Source organism: Clavelina lepadiformis, chromosome 7, assembly GCF_947623445.1.
Source record: "Clavelina lepadiformis chromosome 7, kaClaLepa1.1, whole genome shotgun sequence".
Taxonomy (NCBI): Eukaryota; Metazoa; Chordata; class Ascidiacea; order Aplousobranchia; family Clavelinidae; genus Clavelina; species Clavelina lepadiformis.
In genome coordinates, this window is record NC_135246.1 from 18,773,184 (window position 1) to 18,789,590 (window position 16,407).

Below are 16,407 nucleotides of genomic sequence, written 5' to 3' on the forward strand. Positions count from 1 at the left end.
GGCATCCTTCTATGAAATTGCAACTAACGCTTTTATAAAACCAAAACTGATAGCGCTTATACCCACTGGTGACAATAGGCTGAAACATAGAGATTTGCCAGCATTGTTTATTACAAAACGTTTTCAAACTTTTTCCGCAATTTTGCCGGCAGCGCTTTGGTCCCGAAAAGTTAAACTTACGCATGATTTCGTTAACCAGTGGGTCGTGATCGGGCAAATTGTTAACTCCTGGCTAAGCAAATAGATTAGAATCGTTTGAGGCAAAAGTGTTTGGGAACCCATGTGCTCATTTTTGCGATGCATGTATAACTTTATGAGGCAGTGATCGGCCAAAGTCTTGTTTCAAGGAGTAGAAGTATCTTTCGGTAAGCAATGCTCTTGAAGAAGTTAAAAAAAAATTTTAAAAACTGAACGGACCAAAAAATGTTGAAAAGCACCGACTTAAACCACAGCAAATCACGTTCCTTGAGCTATGCGGAAGTGAAGGTATTTCAGACTAATGTTACTGATCGCATGACAAGTGCTGGCTGAATTGTTCATTGCTTATCTTTGGTTAGGGGAACTCCCTTAGTTTTTACGAAAATCAACTTGGCCAGTCTTAACTGCCTGAGTTGACTGGTGCTATACTTAATGCCGGCAGCAATGACCATGAAATTTCAAGCATGGTGTTATAATGACAAAAATTCGAGCATGATACAAGAACGAAAGGAGACAATCTATTTTTTAGACACAAATCGTAAAACACAAACACTTTTCAAGTGTCGCTGATGTCCATTGAAGACTTCAAAGTATTTCGAAGAATGGCAGGCAATAAATATGAGAATAAATACTACAGAAAAGCTTCCATTGGGTGCGAAATTAGTCGAGACATCAGCAGCTCCCAGAGGTAGTCCAGATCCCAACCAGACAATATTTTTGTTGACAAAACAAGCAAGATCTTCTGACTGAAGAACAACAAAACGTAGAATGATTATATTGATACGAGGCCTGGCTATGCTAGTTGCATTAAGTTACGTGTAAAGCCAATCATGATTTCTCTAAACGTTAAAAGATGAGATACATTTATTTCGAGAGCTATCTTGCTTCTTTGCTTTTATCGAGATACTACGAGTTGGACATATAACGAGAGTTAGATCTATTACCGGTTCCCTATGGTTAGGCTACTTATTGAATACTAATAAATAACTTGATTTAAGAATAAGTAACCAGCGAACTTGTACCTATGTAGCTTCACGTTCGTAATAACCATATCGTTGATAATCATTACTTACCTCCTTTAAGAACTTTCGGAATTGCTTGACAAGAATACACAGCGCAGTAAGAGCAACAAATTGACTTGATTTGAGCGTCTCGTCGCCACATCTTTCGCGATGTTTTAAATTTCTGGGGAAAAAAACAAACCAAAATTTGTTCTTTGAAATAAAAAAAAACTGCCCACTTCCAATTTTTCTGCTCGAACGAGCGTTGAGTCACGTACACAATTATTTGGTATGCACTGTTTCGTTCGTTTTGGTTCTAGCAAATAGGCAAAGAAGCCCCGAAATAGATCTTAATTCTTACCTTCGCTAAAACCCCGGCCTGTCTGTTGGGATGTGCTTCGAAACGGCGACTGCCAGCGTCTCCTATAAATAGTGCAGCGTGCTAAATGAAGAATGGGTGTGGTTTGTCACACAAATGATAGCAAATGAGAAGTTAAAATTAGTTTCTTACGTTTTTGTGACATCCTGGCTTCACACTGGCGCGTGGATAACAGCGATGCAAAAACAAGAATTCCGAAAACGGTCATTAACAGCAGCGTTGCTCCGTTTTCATTCGAACGATCAAACATTTCTTAGTTTTTAAATCGTTTCAGATCACGGTAAAACCTGTAAAGAAATAATGATTTTAAGATTTCTGCTCCAAACCTGCTCAATTCTGCGGCAATCATCGTAAGATTTTCCTCTGTCAGCCAAACACGAAACTGTTTATGATTCGTTTTAGCCCCTTGGTCAATCGCAAGCGAATGAAGACGGTCTCAGGAACACCCACCTTTTAAACTCTTACCGAACTTTTTTGCGACGAAATACGAAACTATAAACGCTATAGAGCGATTACTCCTGTCGGAAAACAGTCTGTCTGTTTCGTTGCTTTTAATCTTCTATTTTTGCATCTTCTCATTTAGAACGCGTCTGTGACCTATTTATCTGCAAAAAAAATTTCACGCTTCACCTAAAATTTTTGTGGTGGGCATAATGGGGAGTTTTTGTCAAATGTTACGTATTTTTTATTTTCAGGGAACTAAAAACCGATGGTTGAAATATTTCTCTGTCCATGCACGAACCGAGCTATTGCAAGTGATGTCAAGAAAGTTTCCTGAACATTAATACTATGTCCAAACCTTCTTTTCAAAACTTTTGATCTGTTCTTACCAGAATGTTCTGATTTGTACATAGATAATAACGTGTTCATCTGTTTTCTGTTTTGCCATCTGCACGAAACAACGCGTAGGGTATCAAAAGATTTTTACAAAACTTTCGCAATCACTCTGTCAACTCTATAAGCAAAGCGTGTACGATAGGAGCTTCTATATTACAACCGGTCTTAAATCCCCAGTATTGACCAATTTACTTGTAAATATTGTAACATGATATGTAAAATGAAAGGGGACAATAGATTAAAAGTTGATTGTCCATACGTGACAAAACAGTTTTTCAAAAAGTTCCAAAGCTTATATATTTGTAATGTGATAGCGGACCAAATGCAGAGCATCATCAGCGGTGTTTTTTCGAAAACCTTTTATGGTAAACTTCATCATAAGTCGTCTATTAAGGAGAGCTATTTGTCGCTGGTAGTCAACTCAAAACAAAAAGATAGATTTCTGTAATCACGCAGCCATCAAAGCTGCTTGCCGTGGTGTAAAATTCGATGTCGCTTCTCCCACAAATATGTTTTTGTTAAGAGCGGTGAAGGTTTGGCCCAGACGGACCGCCTAAGGCTACGTGGCATGGCACGCATGGAACGCCGGCCCAGCAAGGAGTGCAGACATAATAAATGTGGAAGATGTTTTTCTCAATTTTTATATTTGACAATTGACGGCATTAATTTAAGGCGCTTCGGAAAGCAGTTCGTCAGTCGTTCGGCGGAGTTCAGAAGGGAAGTTCAAGTTGATCTCGCGCATTTTTAGTTCGTTTTTTTCCGCGTTGCGTAACAGACCTCGCCTATTCAACATGGAATTTATTGCATTGGTTTTTCGAAAAGAAACAAAATTGCTCGGTTCAAGTTTAAATCAAACGATGATATTTTTTCTCTGGTAAGTTCCATTTGATTTTCAAATAAATTATGAATTTTGGCCTCAATAACAGTCTATACGTAACAATCTTCATTGTGGTAGTTTATTGTTGGCTTGGAAATGGTCCTTGGTTCGTCTAAAGCCCAACAGCATAGATTATAAACATACAACATAAAGAATAACAAAGTTCAAAGTAACAAACATAGCAGAGTAACTCGAGACAAAACGTCTCAGCTGACACGTGGATTCTTTTACCAGGTTCACCGGTTTTGCGCTCGTGGCATCGTTGTCAATCGATGAAAATACTGCAGGTACAATAATGTTTTGATTATATGTTGCTTTACAAGATGCTGTCTGTAAGCTTTGGAGGACTTGACTTGTTTCAGTTACAGGAAATATCAGACAATAGAAAAACGACTTTATTCAGAAACGTTAAAACGGAACATTAAAAAAATGCCTAAAATAGTTAAAAAAAATACAAAACAGAAATTTCACTTAGAATACCTGGTTGGTAAGATTTTGGTAACTTCCACTTTATTACGTCACCAGGTTGGACAAAATGGTCGACGTGGTCTTCGTGCCAGACTTCATGTGGTAATGGAATGCGGTTTCGCTCGCGTGCTTGTAAAGTAAACCGAGAATCGCAAGTGATGACGTATTGTAGAGGAAGACGCATAAGCCACCAGCGTTGCGAACTGCCCCCCTGCCCGACTGAAGGTTTGTGTTGGTTTATGAAAACAAATATAAGTGTTTTGGAAGTATAAGGACTTATATAAATGCGATAATGCTCACTTCAGTGTCAAACATTTCAGTCCCTAGGGCCTAGATCCTATCAAAAATGGCGACGAAGCCCCCCTGCCCATAAAATAAACGTTCTTGTTTTCTTTTGAAGCCTGTTGCATTTTTTCAGCCTCCCACACGCGTTCCTCAGCAGACCGTACCTCGTCGAATGACTCTCAAAGGACAGACATTCGAGGCTCACAAATTCCTGTGACAACTGCACCGGAAGTGACGTTTATGACGACGCAAGGGGTTTGTAGAAATTTTTATTACAACAGTACTGAGCAGACAAATCGGCCAAAATATGAATCAATATAAAAAGTCTTGGTTTTGCCCCCCCCCCCCCCCCCCCGGTAATTAAAATTAGGTTGAATGTTTTAAACAAAGTACTTTTCAAAATAAATCTGACAGTCTATGTATAAGTTATATATATATAGACCTTTGAATTTGTATTTGTGACAAATTCAAAGGTCCTATTCGTCTATATATATTAAGTGTATATATATATATATATATAGAACTTTGACTTTGTCACAAATAGAATCTCTGTAACAGCACTTCAGATCGAACCCAACTAATAGAATTAGATATAACCGCTATGGGTCAAGCATTCAGTTAAGTGCGGCCAATCTTACTCAAAATATAAGTTTAGTCGGGTGCAGCATCAAGTTTGTTTTCTTTAAATTACTACGTCGGAATAAATTTACAGCCCCAAACCACAAGAATAATTGCGTAGAAAACAACAAATTATTACGTCAAGGAAACGATAAAATTACGATCGTGCTCAACGACCGAAAAAACATAAGATGCAGACAAGTTGCGCTTTGTTAGAACCGTGAAAGACAATGCTGACTAACGATGTGCACTTGTCTCGTGATGAATTTAGATTTTTTTGAATGTTGCGATGTAATTTTTATCGTCGTTTTTATTTGTTTATGATATGAAGGCTATTTTAAGATTTTTATTGAAATGTTTAGCCCGGATATTACGAAATATCCCCAAACAAATGCTTCTTAAAAACCTGCTATTTTTAAAAAGCTACACTGCGTGTGTGTCGTAATACGAATTTCTTGATATTGACCAAAATCGAAACCGATTAGTTCCGTCTTCTGTCACAGATGCCCGTCTGCCCCTGGTTACCCGACTCGAACACGACATCTTGCGGAGAAGATAAATCGCCGATGAGAGTAAAAAAAATCGTGGGCGGGAAGAAAGCGAAGCCAAACGTGTGGCCTTGGCAGGTAAGACAGATTAATAATACTCTATTTTTTAATTTGTTTTGTTTCTTATAATACTAACTTTGTGCTGTACATTTGTCCGAAATCTAGCAACTAAACCTAAGCCGTTTCCCCGTTTGCAGGTTCACAATCAAATTTAAATATAAATATTTATAAATTATTAGCAATCAAGTTGCTTGAAAACAAGCCTTATGATTGTTAAAAAAGCTCGAAACCAGTTTTTGCATCTCGCGTAATTTTAAACCGATGAAGTAAGACAGTGCAAATTCGTGTCGATCAACAGCCGAAACGTATATTAAGCTCGGCAAAGAAAGATTCATTTTTCGTGCAATTGAAATCTGGTTCTATTTATCCGCAATTTAAGTTTTTTATGCTTTTCATTCTACTTGCGTGTTATGATACCTTTAAAATATCCATAAAATGGTGGCTGTAAGACTGGCAATAACACAAGTGCATTATGAATGCTAGCTTGTAATTACATTCAATTAAGGAGGAAAATTATCACTTAGTCTGCTTATGTGAGGTGTGGCTTGAAAAGGACGCGTGCCCGACCTATGTCAGATCTCAACTTTGGTTATTTTAAGCCAAGAATTTTCAACATCTTTCACGTTTGTGAATTTTGCGAAATTTATGGTTTTCATTTTCCAACCACAACGTAGCCTGTGTCAACCAAAACTATGAAGTGATCTGTAACAAACCATAAATTTTCTTTATAATAACAATAATAGCTCTTGTCAGATCAGCACCGTCATTTTTGGTGATTATTATTATTATTCCTCTGAAAACCAAAACTTATTTAAAAGCAACGATTTTCATTTATAATCAAAAAATTTATATGGAAACAAAAACGCTTCTAAGAAAAGCATAATTATTTTGTTTTGCCGTTTGATTTTGCCCTTAGGAAGTTGCCACTGTCTAGAAGTTATTTTTGTATGTGTATGTCCATGCGTAAGTGTATATTGCCTTTACGTTGAGTTAAAAGTTAAATATTAGTCATGTTGTTACCGAGCTTTTCGTTAGTTTTAGACGTTTTAAGAGGATACGCGCCTTGTCAATGAAACTTAGAATATTTTCAACGAAATATCTGCTTTTAAAAGCACCTTTCGTGGTTTCTGTTTTCAATCCACGAATTGGTATTTGAACTACAACTATATTAAAACGCCAAAAAATAAAACCCTAAATTTTCTTTAAAATACCAATAATCGAAAAAGCCCAATTTGCATGGTGATTTTGACCAATTATAATTATTTTCATCGCTCATTTAAAATCGCCATTTCACTGAAAACAGATTTTACATGGAAGTTCACTAATCACGTTTGACATTTCCTTATGTAACCTTGAAAACCAACAATTATATTTCACAATTAATAACTTGACTTCATTTATCCTTTGCAGTTTTGCCCAATTATATGCCCAACATTTTTTGGCGTGGTAATTCTGCGGTCTTTTTAATTTGTTTATCATCCTACATACTAGTAGTTACACTTCTAAAAAATACATAAAAATGTGTTGACTTTGACCCTTCGCTCTAAGTTGAACTTGATCGTTGATTTCCAGGTGGCGATTTGGTCCAGAAAGGACCTGGTCTGTGGAGGAACCGTCATAAGTCGGGGATGGGTGCTCACTGCCGCACATTGCTTTTTGAATCTCACCACTTATGAATTTGTGTAGGTCGTTCTTGGAACTATTCTTTTTGATTTTATTCATTTATTTATCTCTTTACTTTCTTGAATAAAACATTATTAAAACACCTATACCTATTTTATAACTTACTTAAGTGTAAAGTTTTTTAAAAGTTTTCAATGTCGCTTTCAAGTTTCGACAACATGGAGTTAAGATTCGGCTCGCACTCCAGAAATGATATCGACGACGGAGTTATTGTGACGCCATTATTGAAACGTCGCGTGTTTATTCATCCACGTTATGACGCAATGGTAATAGTTTTAAAAGTATTGTGTATTTTTGAAAAGTAAATTAATGATAAAAAGAAGCTTGTCTCCGCAACAAAAGTTTGATGACAGTTAACTATTTTCGGGAATTTCTACATGCTGGTCTTACTCGTTGCTTCTGTAAACCTTAACCAGGTTTACAGGTACATCTCACTAAACATCCTACTTGGTAAAAATCAGCCCACATGACGTTTCAAAGGTATCGCTATATTTAAAAAACTTCGATTATATAGACATCTTATACTTTTAGCGAAAGACTTACGACGTGGCGATGATACAGCTCGACCCAGTCTTGCTTTACAATGACGTGGTAGCGCCGGCATGCCTGCCAGAATTTCTCCCGCTGTCTATCCGAACCGGGGACTTCTGTTACGTCGTTGGATGGGGAGATACAATGGGTTAGCTTGTTCAAAGTTTGATTTATCTATTAGGATTATTACTATTCATTTTTGGCTGCGTCCCGTGCAACAGCCTAACAAACTAGTCAAACACAAGCAGCAAAACGTCACTCTATTTGCTGGCAACAAAACTATATTTCAAAATATCCAATCAAAACAGGAAACAAAGGTAATGTTTGATATAAAATTTGTCTGACAGGTCATGGCCCATCAAACATCGTCTTGAAGCAGTTGAGAGTGGAAGTGGTGGCGAACAATGTGTGCAAGTTCGCTTACTTTTATCCACTCACCCAGATGATTTTGTGCGCCGGTGGCGTCCGCAATGAAGACACCTGCTCGGTACCACGTGACTTGTGCTTGTTTTAATGTGACTGCCCCCAACCGAATTGTCGGTTTTTAAAGCTATGCATATGCTTATACTTTTTCTTGCCTGTTTGTTAAGTGCACTTGGAATTCTTTCCCATTCAACTCTCCAAACTGTTTTCTGCTTTCTTGTATGTATTTGGAACTCAACTTTTACGTTTCTAGGGTGATTCTGGTGGCCCGTTGCTATGCAAGTCACGTGATACCCAAAAATGGGAAATCCAGGGAGTGATTAGTTTCGGTTCATCGGTTTGCGGAAAGGCAAACGCCCCCACTCTGTTTATGCAGGTCAGAGCGGCTGGTCGTTTTTTTAGCATCAATATTTACTTCAGTTGTAAAGTGCTCATAGCACATTCCTTGATTTCGTTGACCCACGTGGTCGTTATAACTTTAGCGACAAAAACCGCGAAATTACTGGCAAAAGGTTTGTAATTCTGGCAATAAATAGCAGTGTTGGAACGACTCCAGTGATTGATTTGACTCGAGTCACGCTTTTTTGGCGACTCGACTTAACTCGAATCAAAGTACAATATGACTCGGGTCACGTTATGAAAATCGCGATAGCAAGAAAGACAACTTTAGGTCACAAAATCGGATGTTTTTTTAAACAATTACAACTCTCGGTAGTAGGTTAAGTATCAACCAGACTAATTTGTAGACAGCCATAACGTTATAGACCTACTGATCAGTTTATTGAAACCTATAGTGTGATCTCAGAATAGTTTTTAGGTTAAAAACATTGAATTGACTCGAGTCAGTTTAAACTGGCTTGAGTGGAGTCACAACTTAAAATAACTCGACTTCTCTCGAGTCAGAAAAAAATGACTTGGTTACAACCCTGATAAATAACATAAATGTTGACAACATATATAAATAAACCAAACGATCCACAACAATAATCGAATGCAGATTTTTAATTGCTGTATTTTATAACAGGTTTCATATTTCCTGCCTTGGATTGAATTAATCATGCACGACGCGTGTCTGCGCTGGCTTGTTGGAGTCTAGGATCCGGGAAATATCGAATGCATTATGAATGAGTCACACTGACATCACATTTTACTGTCAAGCAAGAATCATTGATATCTTTTTTTAGATTTCTTTAAAACGAGTAGCCTATTCTACCAGCCGTACGTTGAAGTACGATTGAAATGTCGGCTTTTTGACAAGAAAGCAGGCTTACAGCGTTCATGTAGTTGCTCTTCTAGATTAGTGTAAGGTTGCTAATCAAACAAGTCAATATGCTTTTGGTGGAGAAATGCGTAAGCGTTAAAAAAATTTTGCCATGGCGCACATTTTGTGAACATTTCTATAGCGAACATGTTTAAACTGCTGGTGTGAAGAATGTTTGCAAAGGTTACATATTATTTCGATTCAAATGTGTGCTCTTAGCTACGTTTTATGCTAAAAATTGTTATTAGGACTTTCTAGTATGCATTATATTGTGGGAGCAAAGTTTAGATGGTCGTTGTTAATATATACTGTAGCTCAAAGCTAAACACTTTGTTGTGTTTGAAAAACATATGTGTTCAGCTATACTGATGTACAGCATAAATTTTGCGATCATTTTCCGTTGCGCAATAAAATCAAAAGAAAAAGTCGAATTCAGAAAATCATGAAGTCATTTCCTCGATATGACAACGGCCCGCCAAGTCAATTATCGTCTTTCCTTATGTTTTTACGACACGGACCGTGAGGTATGCGGCTCCACCCATTGTAACTCACCGCCCATGGTTGTAACTCACTGTTTTTAGCGAACTACTTGACCGGGGGGCCTATAGTTAAGGTTATTTTCACACCTTTCTACACCTGCGGTCGAAGCGTCAATCTGTAATTTAAGATGATTTGTCTAGTTCTGTCGCGTGCCGTCATGTCCACGCGTGCAAACCGATGTCCTGAAACTTGTCAATTACCGGCGTTCTGCACCGCAAACTTAACCATAGGTCGTAATTACAAACCGTAATGTAGGCGTACAGTTAAGCGGAGGCTACAGCCGTCCGGCTGAATTAACATTTTTTCTATTTCAGCAATCCTGTTGAAAAACAGTTTTTAGCCTTGAAATATTGCTTCCTAACGCCACCAAGTGTTGAAGACGGTAATCAAAGAGGAAGCAACGAAATGTGACGTTTACTTTTGTCATTATCGGGTAGTGTTATAACTAGTGGACCCCAATCCACAAAAATTTGATAAGCAAGTGGGAAATTTTAGAGGACGTTGGTTTAAGCTGAACAAAATTGTTGAAATGAAATGCTGTAAAATGTCTTGCAAGCTGGCAAGTAAAAAATTCAGTTGCGCTTACTTCCTTGCGTCTGAAAATGAGAGTAAAATTTGTAGAAAGTGAGTTTCCATGGTGAGGCATTGTTATCCGGTTCTATAGGTCCTGTGGAAATACTATAGGCCGATATATATCTACAACTATTATACACATTGTGATGTGTCTCATAAAATTGTTGTAAAATAATAAGAAACAAATATTTTGATATCTTTTTATATTTTGTTCGTTTCATTTGCGTCTTTGTTTAGTTGTAACTTGGCCATGTTTGAACCAGCAAAATCTCCCTTTTCTGGCACAATGAGACTAATGGCGGCGCCACGCGGATGTCCGCCTTCTTCAAATCCACACACCGCTTCTAGCAAATCGTCCATCACTGACTTGACCTGCATATCGTGACTGTGCTCCAAGTAGGCCGCCTTTCTTTTCTTTGAAACTTTTTCAGCTATAGCGCGCCTTTCCGCCTATGCATTGAAAATAGTATTTTTATAATTGAGTAGATTATACAGTATTACTCGAACTAGAAATGTTTCTTAAGTCTTTCTGTAAGTTTACACGAAATTCTATACGGTGTAGCCTATATTTACTTCATAAATCGTGAATTTGCTTTGATAGTGCAAAATCTTCTGTATTACGTCATGGGCTTGCTTCTTACAAGATTCCTCTTCTTTCTTAATGATTTCCATTCTACCCAAAACCCTCAGTAGACGTTCCTGGATCTTGGGAACAAAATAGATCTTTTTGTTTAAAATTTGCTAGTTTTCAAAATTTTAAAATCTATATCTAGTTATACCGTACTTGTTCTGTGGTGAAGGATAATGCTCGCAGTCCGGGAACTAGTTTAGGATCGCAGGAATCATCGTGAAAATATGTTGATGATTCAGAGTCAACAAGCGGTAGTTCCACTTCGGAATCTGTATTCAAATCGCTTTGGGGAATCCGAAAAATCATTTTTATAATAACGACAAGAAAAATGCAAAATTATAGATTTTCTTTGCGAAAAACCTGTGAAAATGTTTGTAGCCTACATCCAAAGGGTGATACCAGCGGTGTCTTTCAGTGGAAGGTAACCCCTCAACTGTTTAAATGACGCATCATTGGCAACCTAATCTAACTATATGCTTTTGTTGGCACTTATACGTCAGTTTTTACTACCAAAAGATACTCGGAAACAGTACGCTATAGACCTAACTGTGCTAATGATTTTTTCGAACGAAAAAATATAATTACTGCTTTAACCGTTGAATGCCACTTCTTAGGATTAAAACAAGGCTGCACATAAGTGTATATTACCATGAAACAAGAAGCTATTTTGTAGTTGGCTCGAGCGAGTTGTTGAATTTGACATACCCGATAACATTTCAAGTCTACCGTCGTACTAAATAAATTCCACGCCGTTCAAATTGCAGAAGAGGTACTAGAGTAAGTTTGCTCGACACAGCAATTGTCAATTTTTTTAGTTACAGACAAAAAGTTGTCGTAGCGCTCTGGTGCAGTTTAGTAATTGTATAGAGATCGATAGACCTTTAGCTTAAGTAGAGGACCTTGCCAAGTGTTAAAGACGACGAAGACTGCGATAACTCACTAGTAAAAACAATTAATACGTCATACCTTTGGTTGTATTTGGTTCCATTTTTAAACACTTTCGAAGACTCTTCTGATTTATGGTAGGACATAGAAGCAACAAAATGCTGTACAATATGTGTGTTCAATATATTTGGTTTCTGACTTAAATTTCCCGACAATAATGCCATCACAATAAGTGTAATTATGACATAACAGGACTACATTTTTTGCACATGCCAACGGATTAATTCATTTAGAATGTTGTGGTATATCAGCACACTATAAAGACAACATCTACCGACAGCTAAAGTGAAAAGTACGTTTTATTGGTTGTTGCTCGAATAAGAACGTTTTTGCATTCATTGATTTAAAGCATGTCGGACATTTCCTTGAAGTTTTTCGCCCGTCCTCGCCATTTCCTGCATAAATTCCGCAAAATTCACAGCTCCACTCTTGTCGTGGTCGAACTGTTCGAAGGTGGCGTCCTGAATGTTGAATAATAACTGATAAGTGTGGTAGCTGGAACCACTTAAAACTTTACTTTTCGAAAGTTCAAGCTCCTTAGTATTTTTACCTAATTATCTACAAGAAATAGTAACTTAAAAATGCTAATTTCTAAATGCGATGCTAAATCATTTTGAACAAATTAAGCTGTAGTTTTTGTATACTTTCATGTACACGCTTATAGTGTTATTCATATTTGCGATTTTATTCTGGCAATGCCTAATTCCCACCCCTTTGAAATGGACCAGTTCCTTCTCCAACAACAATTTCATTTCTTCTTTGTCGAGCTGGCTGTTGTCGCCATCGCTGGTCTTTTGGGCGTATCTGCATGAAAGGTAGAATAAGATTTTGAAAGAAAAAAAATTTTTCAGAGAAACTTATGTTTTTGGTTCAAAAACTTAATTCAGTAAATATCTTTGCAAAAATTAATCGGCAAATACGCTGATAGCCAAAGCGCTACCCTTCACCATTTATCGATAAGTTAATTAACGGCGTGAAGCTAGTTATCGGTTTCCTGATTACTTATTCATTTGCTTATTCAATATCGGTAAAACATTCATAAAGAATAGTTAGATGAATAATAAATAACTATATATATAAAGAATGTAACCAATTTCATCTGCAAACAGGCGCCTGAATAATGAACCTCAAACAGGCAAAAAATTCATGTTTTGAATAAGTAGCTGAAAACGTAATTATAAAAATGGTAACTAACTGCACGCTAGGAATTAAATAAGTCATCACTTTTTTACTCACTCGTAAAATGTTTCAGCCAAAAGCATGAGCGCTTTCTCAGTCTTCGTGTAGCAATCCATCGCGATGAACTTTAATTGGTTGAAATTTTGTTTGTAAACAAAAATTTCGAGCGAAGAGCAACTCTGTTAAACTGACATATGTCTGGTTGAAAGCAGAAATGCTACGTTTTATATAGTCCACCACACGTTCAAATTAGCGAAGGTCCGTTACCGTATATTTTCTTTGTGACGTGTAACCGTTCTATTCGTTTACTCTCGTTGTAATTCCGTGTGACGTGGCGCGTGACGAATGATCGAATTTGGACTAATGGAGGGGGTACGGCTGATATAGTTCCAATCATCTTAGAATGATTAAATGCTTTTGTATTATCCTAAACATTAATAAATAATGAAGAGGATAAAATTGTTTGCACCCATAATCATACCTCTCTGTAGAAAATATAACCAATGGATAACGTAGGAATTTTTTAATTAATTTATTTAAAATATTCTACAAGAATCGTGTGAAAAGGCAGCGCTTTTTAGCCAGTTACTGAATGGTTTCGCCACACAAAAAAACTAATGAAAACTCCTTAGATCTAATGAAAAATTGAAGAATGGTTTTGTTAACGAAAGACTCACCTACTTCTATGTGAATTTTAAAACGTACGAGATGTACAGTGCTTTAATAATAACAATTTATTGATTTATTTTTAATGTAGACCAATTATTATGCTTGATAACACAACATATACTGATTACTGAGTAAAGTAAATTTTTCAGTTTTTTTTTCTTTTTCTTTCAGTTTGAAGTTTCGTGTTTTTAAGCTTTGATCTAAAAACCATCTTCAAGTGAAGTTTAATTATAATTTATAGAAGAATTTTTAAACAGTTCTTAACCTCGCAGGTGAAACAGTTTTCTCAGGTAAACGTATGGCCAGTGTGTGTCGCCGTAATTGTTTCGAAATGGTCCATCTGAATTTCAATCATCGAAGAAAGGTAATTAAGGTCTCCAAAGGTCATCAGAAGACATGAGAAATGTTTCGAAATCTAATCCTCGTTTAGGCTTAAAGGTACTTACAGTAAGTATTCAGTACGCGAAAGAAGAAAACTTTAATTGACATGAAATCAATCGCATACTGTTAAAATGTTTGTGCAAAAAGTTTGCAAATTACAGTAAACATAAAGTAAACCAAGTTGGTTTATGTGTAATAAGATATATAGCTTTTTTATGCTATTTAAACTGGAAAACTTGTGATTATTCAGTTGAACGTATTTGATAATCTACAAAGTTATACAGAGATTATAGAAACGAAGACAAGTTTTTAACATTTGTGTAGTGTGTCAAGAATTGCTTTTGAGTAAAAATTAAGTGTCTCACAAGATCCTATATCCTGCCAATACCAAACATTGATAAATAATTCATGAATGTTCAGTGTTCAAGGTTTGACTTTTATATACAATAAGCCTTTTAATACTCATAATAATGGAAGTTATACTTACGGACATCTGCTGTGGCGCTGGAAATGTAGGCTAAATCAGGAATCATTCGAAAAATCCATATGTGATGTTTTTAAACCTTTTTAAAAGGGCCGTTTTTAAAGTAAAAAAGCAAGATTACAAGCAAGGCCTTTGGAAATCTCCAATTATTATTTGTCATCAACGGCCTAAAGAAAGTCGATGATTCTATCGTGATCTTATTAACAATGCATATTCAAGGCCATACACATGTTTCATGTGAATCTATTCAATTCACTTCACGTTAAATTAAACAGAATTTTTACCTTTCTCTTTCACTTTCTCAATAAAAACAAAATAGGGAAAGCTTTTAGCTTAAGCATCTACATTTGTGCTGTATTTTTAATCCGATAATTCCGCAATTATTACCTTTCATTAATCTTAAGGTGCGCGATGAGTATATCACCATCGACCCGTCGACTACGAGGGCAAGGTAAACTTATATATCGATCGCAGGCCATTCAAGAACTTTTCAGCTGATTACCTGATCCGGCTGCACTACTGTATCTGGAAGCTTTGCTTTATTAATCCAAAAAATACGTTCAAACAAACTCAACTTATACATCATTAAATATATTAAAAATTTAAAACAGAAATTTTTTTGTCGATTATTTTAGCCGGGTTATAAGTAGACTTATATAGCTATCTATGAAAGTTAGAAAACTTTGGTCTGAAATTAGTAGAAAACTATATAGGCCTAGGTTACTACCCAAGTTACCCTTACTTCTGCCTATGCCTGAGTGAGTGATTACTATGAGAGGGTTGTTGCTGATCATTTCCAGCTTTGTTTAATATCTTTTCTATATTCATGTGACATCTCTTTGGATTGACTGTGACCAAGTTAGCAGAATCCGGTTTGAACCAGTGCGGAAGGTAATAAGAAGGTGCTATCTGCGTCATACGACGGATCTGGTGCGTTCTGTTGAGACTTGTCGTGCTGGGAGTAGGCTATATCTCATCTATATCTATATCTCATGAATTCTTGCTGATATTTCTCGTTTAATCACTTTATTCTTTATCCAAATTTGCAGGATATTTTACACAACCACAGTCTGCAGAGCATGACAACAAATTTATCCATTGCCGTTGTAACCAGAGTCTTCCAGCGTTTGCAGCCACATCACGTGACCGAGCGCCTCCATGTTATATACCGGCAAATCATAGATTGCAGAACAGCAGGTATCAGCAAGAAAAGAAACTTTGCACGTTTTTCCATAGGTTGACAAGAATTTTGCTCGATAGACTGTAGAAGCAGAACGTTATATACTGTTATTGTCGCATTTCTCGTGATTGAATGCTGTGGTTCGTAGCAAAATAACATTTTGTTAAAACGATATCCAAAGTGCCCAGTTTGATAACAGAAAGGTAAAATTGTGGTTGTGCTAAAGAGTAAAAGCGGCAACCTGACGAGCCCAGCAAAAAAATGCTGCTTGGCGGTGGAATGATCAGTTGAAAATATAGTAAAAATTGTCCGAAGTCACTATTTTACCGTATGTAGGTCACGCAGCATGTTGTTAAGAATAGGCGTTTAGGTTAGGAGAATTGATATACAAAAAGTCGATTTTAGTGATTTAAGGTTTTATCGGAGTTAGATTTAGATTGGAAGGTACATCCAAGTTAGGCTTAGGTTACTGTGTTATAACATTTAAGTTCGGTTAATAAAAAACTTTGAAAATTAGCTTCGAACGCACGATTTTTCTAGTAAAATAGTGGCAGCCAAAATTGTCGGCTTGACAATGAAGGGATTAGCGATCCTGGTTAAAAATAAGCGAACTGAGTTGGACTCCCAGCTACCGTTGTAATACCTTTGACCAAGGT

General features: G+C 36.7%; 3 protein-coding genes across 3 annotated transcripts; 1 reads left to right on the top strand and 2 right to left on the bottom strand.

The window, feature by feature from the left end:
• Positions 1–262: 262 nt before the first annotated feature.
• Positions 263–9,609, top strand: LOC143466018 (chymotrypsin-like elastase family member 2A). Its single transcript, XM_076964593.1, has 12 exons — positions 263–486; positions 2,274–3,289; positions 3,527–3,579; positions 3,818–3,985; positions 4,179–4,300; positions 5,167–5,289; positions 6,844–6,953; positions 7,103–7,220; positions 7,486–7,633; positions 7,833–7,972; positions 8,162–8,284; positions 8,933–9,609. Exons 2-12 carry the CDS (start codon positions 3,207–3,209, stop codon positions 9,002–9,004), a joined length of 1,260 nt encoding a protein of 419 aa, XP_076820708.1. The 5' UTR covers positions 263–486; positions 2,274–3,206; the 3' UTR covers positions 9,005–9,609.
• Positions 655–2,033, bottom strand: LOC143466019 (uncharacterized). Its single transcript, XM_076964594.1, has 4 exons — positions 1,711–2,033; positions 1,561–1,622; positions 1,272–1,383; positions 655–944 (listed from the first exon to the last, which is right to left on the bottom strand). The coding sequence occupies exons 1-4, from the start codon at positions 1,826–1,828 to the stop codon at positions 871–873; spliced, it is 366 nt and encodes a 121-aa protein (XP_076820709.1). The 5' UTR covers positions 1,829–2,033; the 3' UTR covers positions 655–870.
• Positions 9,610–10,468: 859 nt separating the features above from the next.
• On the bottom strand, positions 10,469–13,255 carry LOC143465419 (uncharacterized). Its single transcript, XM_076963683.1, has 6 exons — positions 13,095–13,255; positions 12,569–12,662; positions 11,880–12,319; positions 11,067–11,182; positions 10,856–10,987; positions 10,469–10,732 (listed from the first exon to the last, which is right to left on the bottom strand). Exons 3-6 carry the CDS (start codon positions 11,899–11,901, stop codon positions 10,484–10,486), a joined length of 519 nt encoding a protein of 172 aa, XP_076819798.1. The 5' UTR covers positions 11,902–12,319; positions 12,569–12,662; positions 13,095–13,255; the 3' UTR covers positions 10,469–10,483.
• Between the last annotated feature and the right edge of the window lie 3,152 nt (positions 13,256–16,407).

Bases quoted from the DNA above. Each gene is read 5' to 3' on its own strand.
- LOC143465419 (XM_076963683.1), bottom strand. From the start codon at position 11,901: ATGGAACCAAATACAACCAAAG. The intron at 11,183-11,879 runs GTATGACGTATT...ATTTGAATACAG, and splicing joins GGAACCAAATACAACCAAAG to ATTCCGAAGTGGAACTACCG. The intron at 10,733-10,855 runs GTAAATATAGGC...TTCAATGCATAG, and splicing joins GCAAATTCACGATTTATGAA to GCGGAAAGGCGCGCTATAGC.
- LOC143466018 (XM_076964593.1), top strand. From the start codon at position 3,207: ATGGAATTTATTGCATTGGTTTTTCGAAAAGAAACAAAATTGCTCGGT. The intron at 3,986-4,178 runs GTTTGTGTTGGT...GCATTTTTTCAG, and splicing joins GCCCCCCTGCCCGACTGAAG to CCTCCCACACGCGTTCCTCA. The intron at 4,301-5,166 runs GTTTGTAGAAAT...CTTCTGTCACAG, and splicing joins CGTTTATGACGACGCAAGGG to ATGCCCGTCTGCCCCTGGTT.
- LOC143466019 (XM_076964594.1), bottom strand. From the start codon at position 1,828: ATGTTTGATCGTTCGAATGAAAACGGAGCAACGCTGCTGTTAATGACC. The intron at 1,384-1,560 runs GTAAGAATTAAG...TTTTTTCCCCAG, and splicing joins AGGCCGGGGTTTTAGCGAAG to AAATTTAAAACATCGCGAAA. The intron at 945-1,271 runs GTAAGTAATGAT...GTTGTTCTTCAG, and splicing joins TCCGAAAGTTCTTAAAGGAG to TCAGAAGATCTTGCTTGTTT.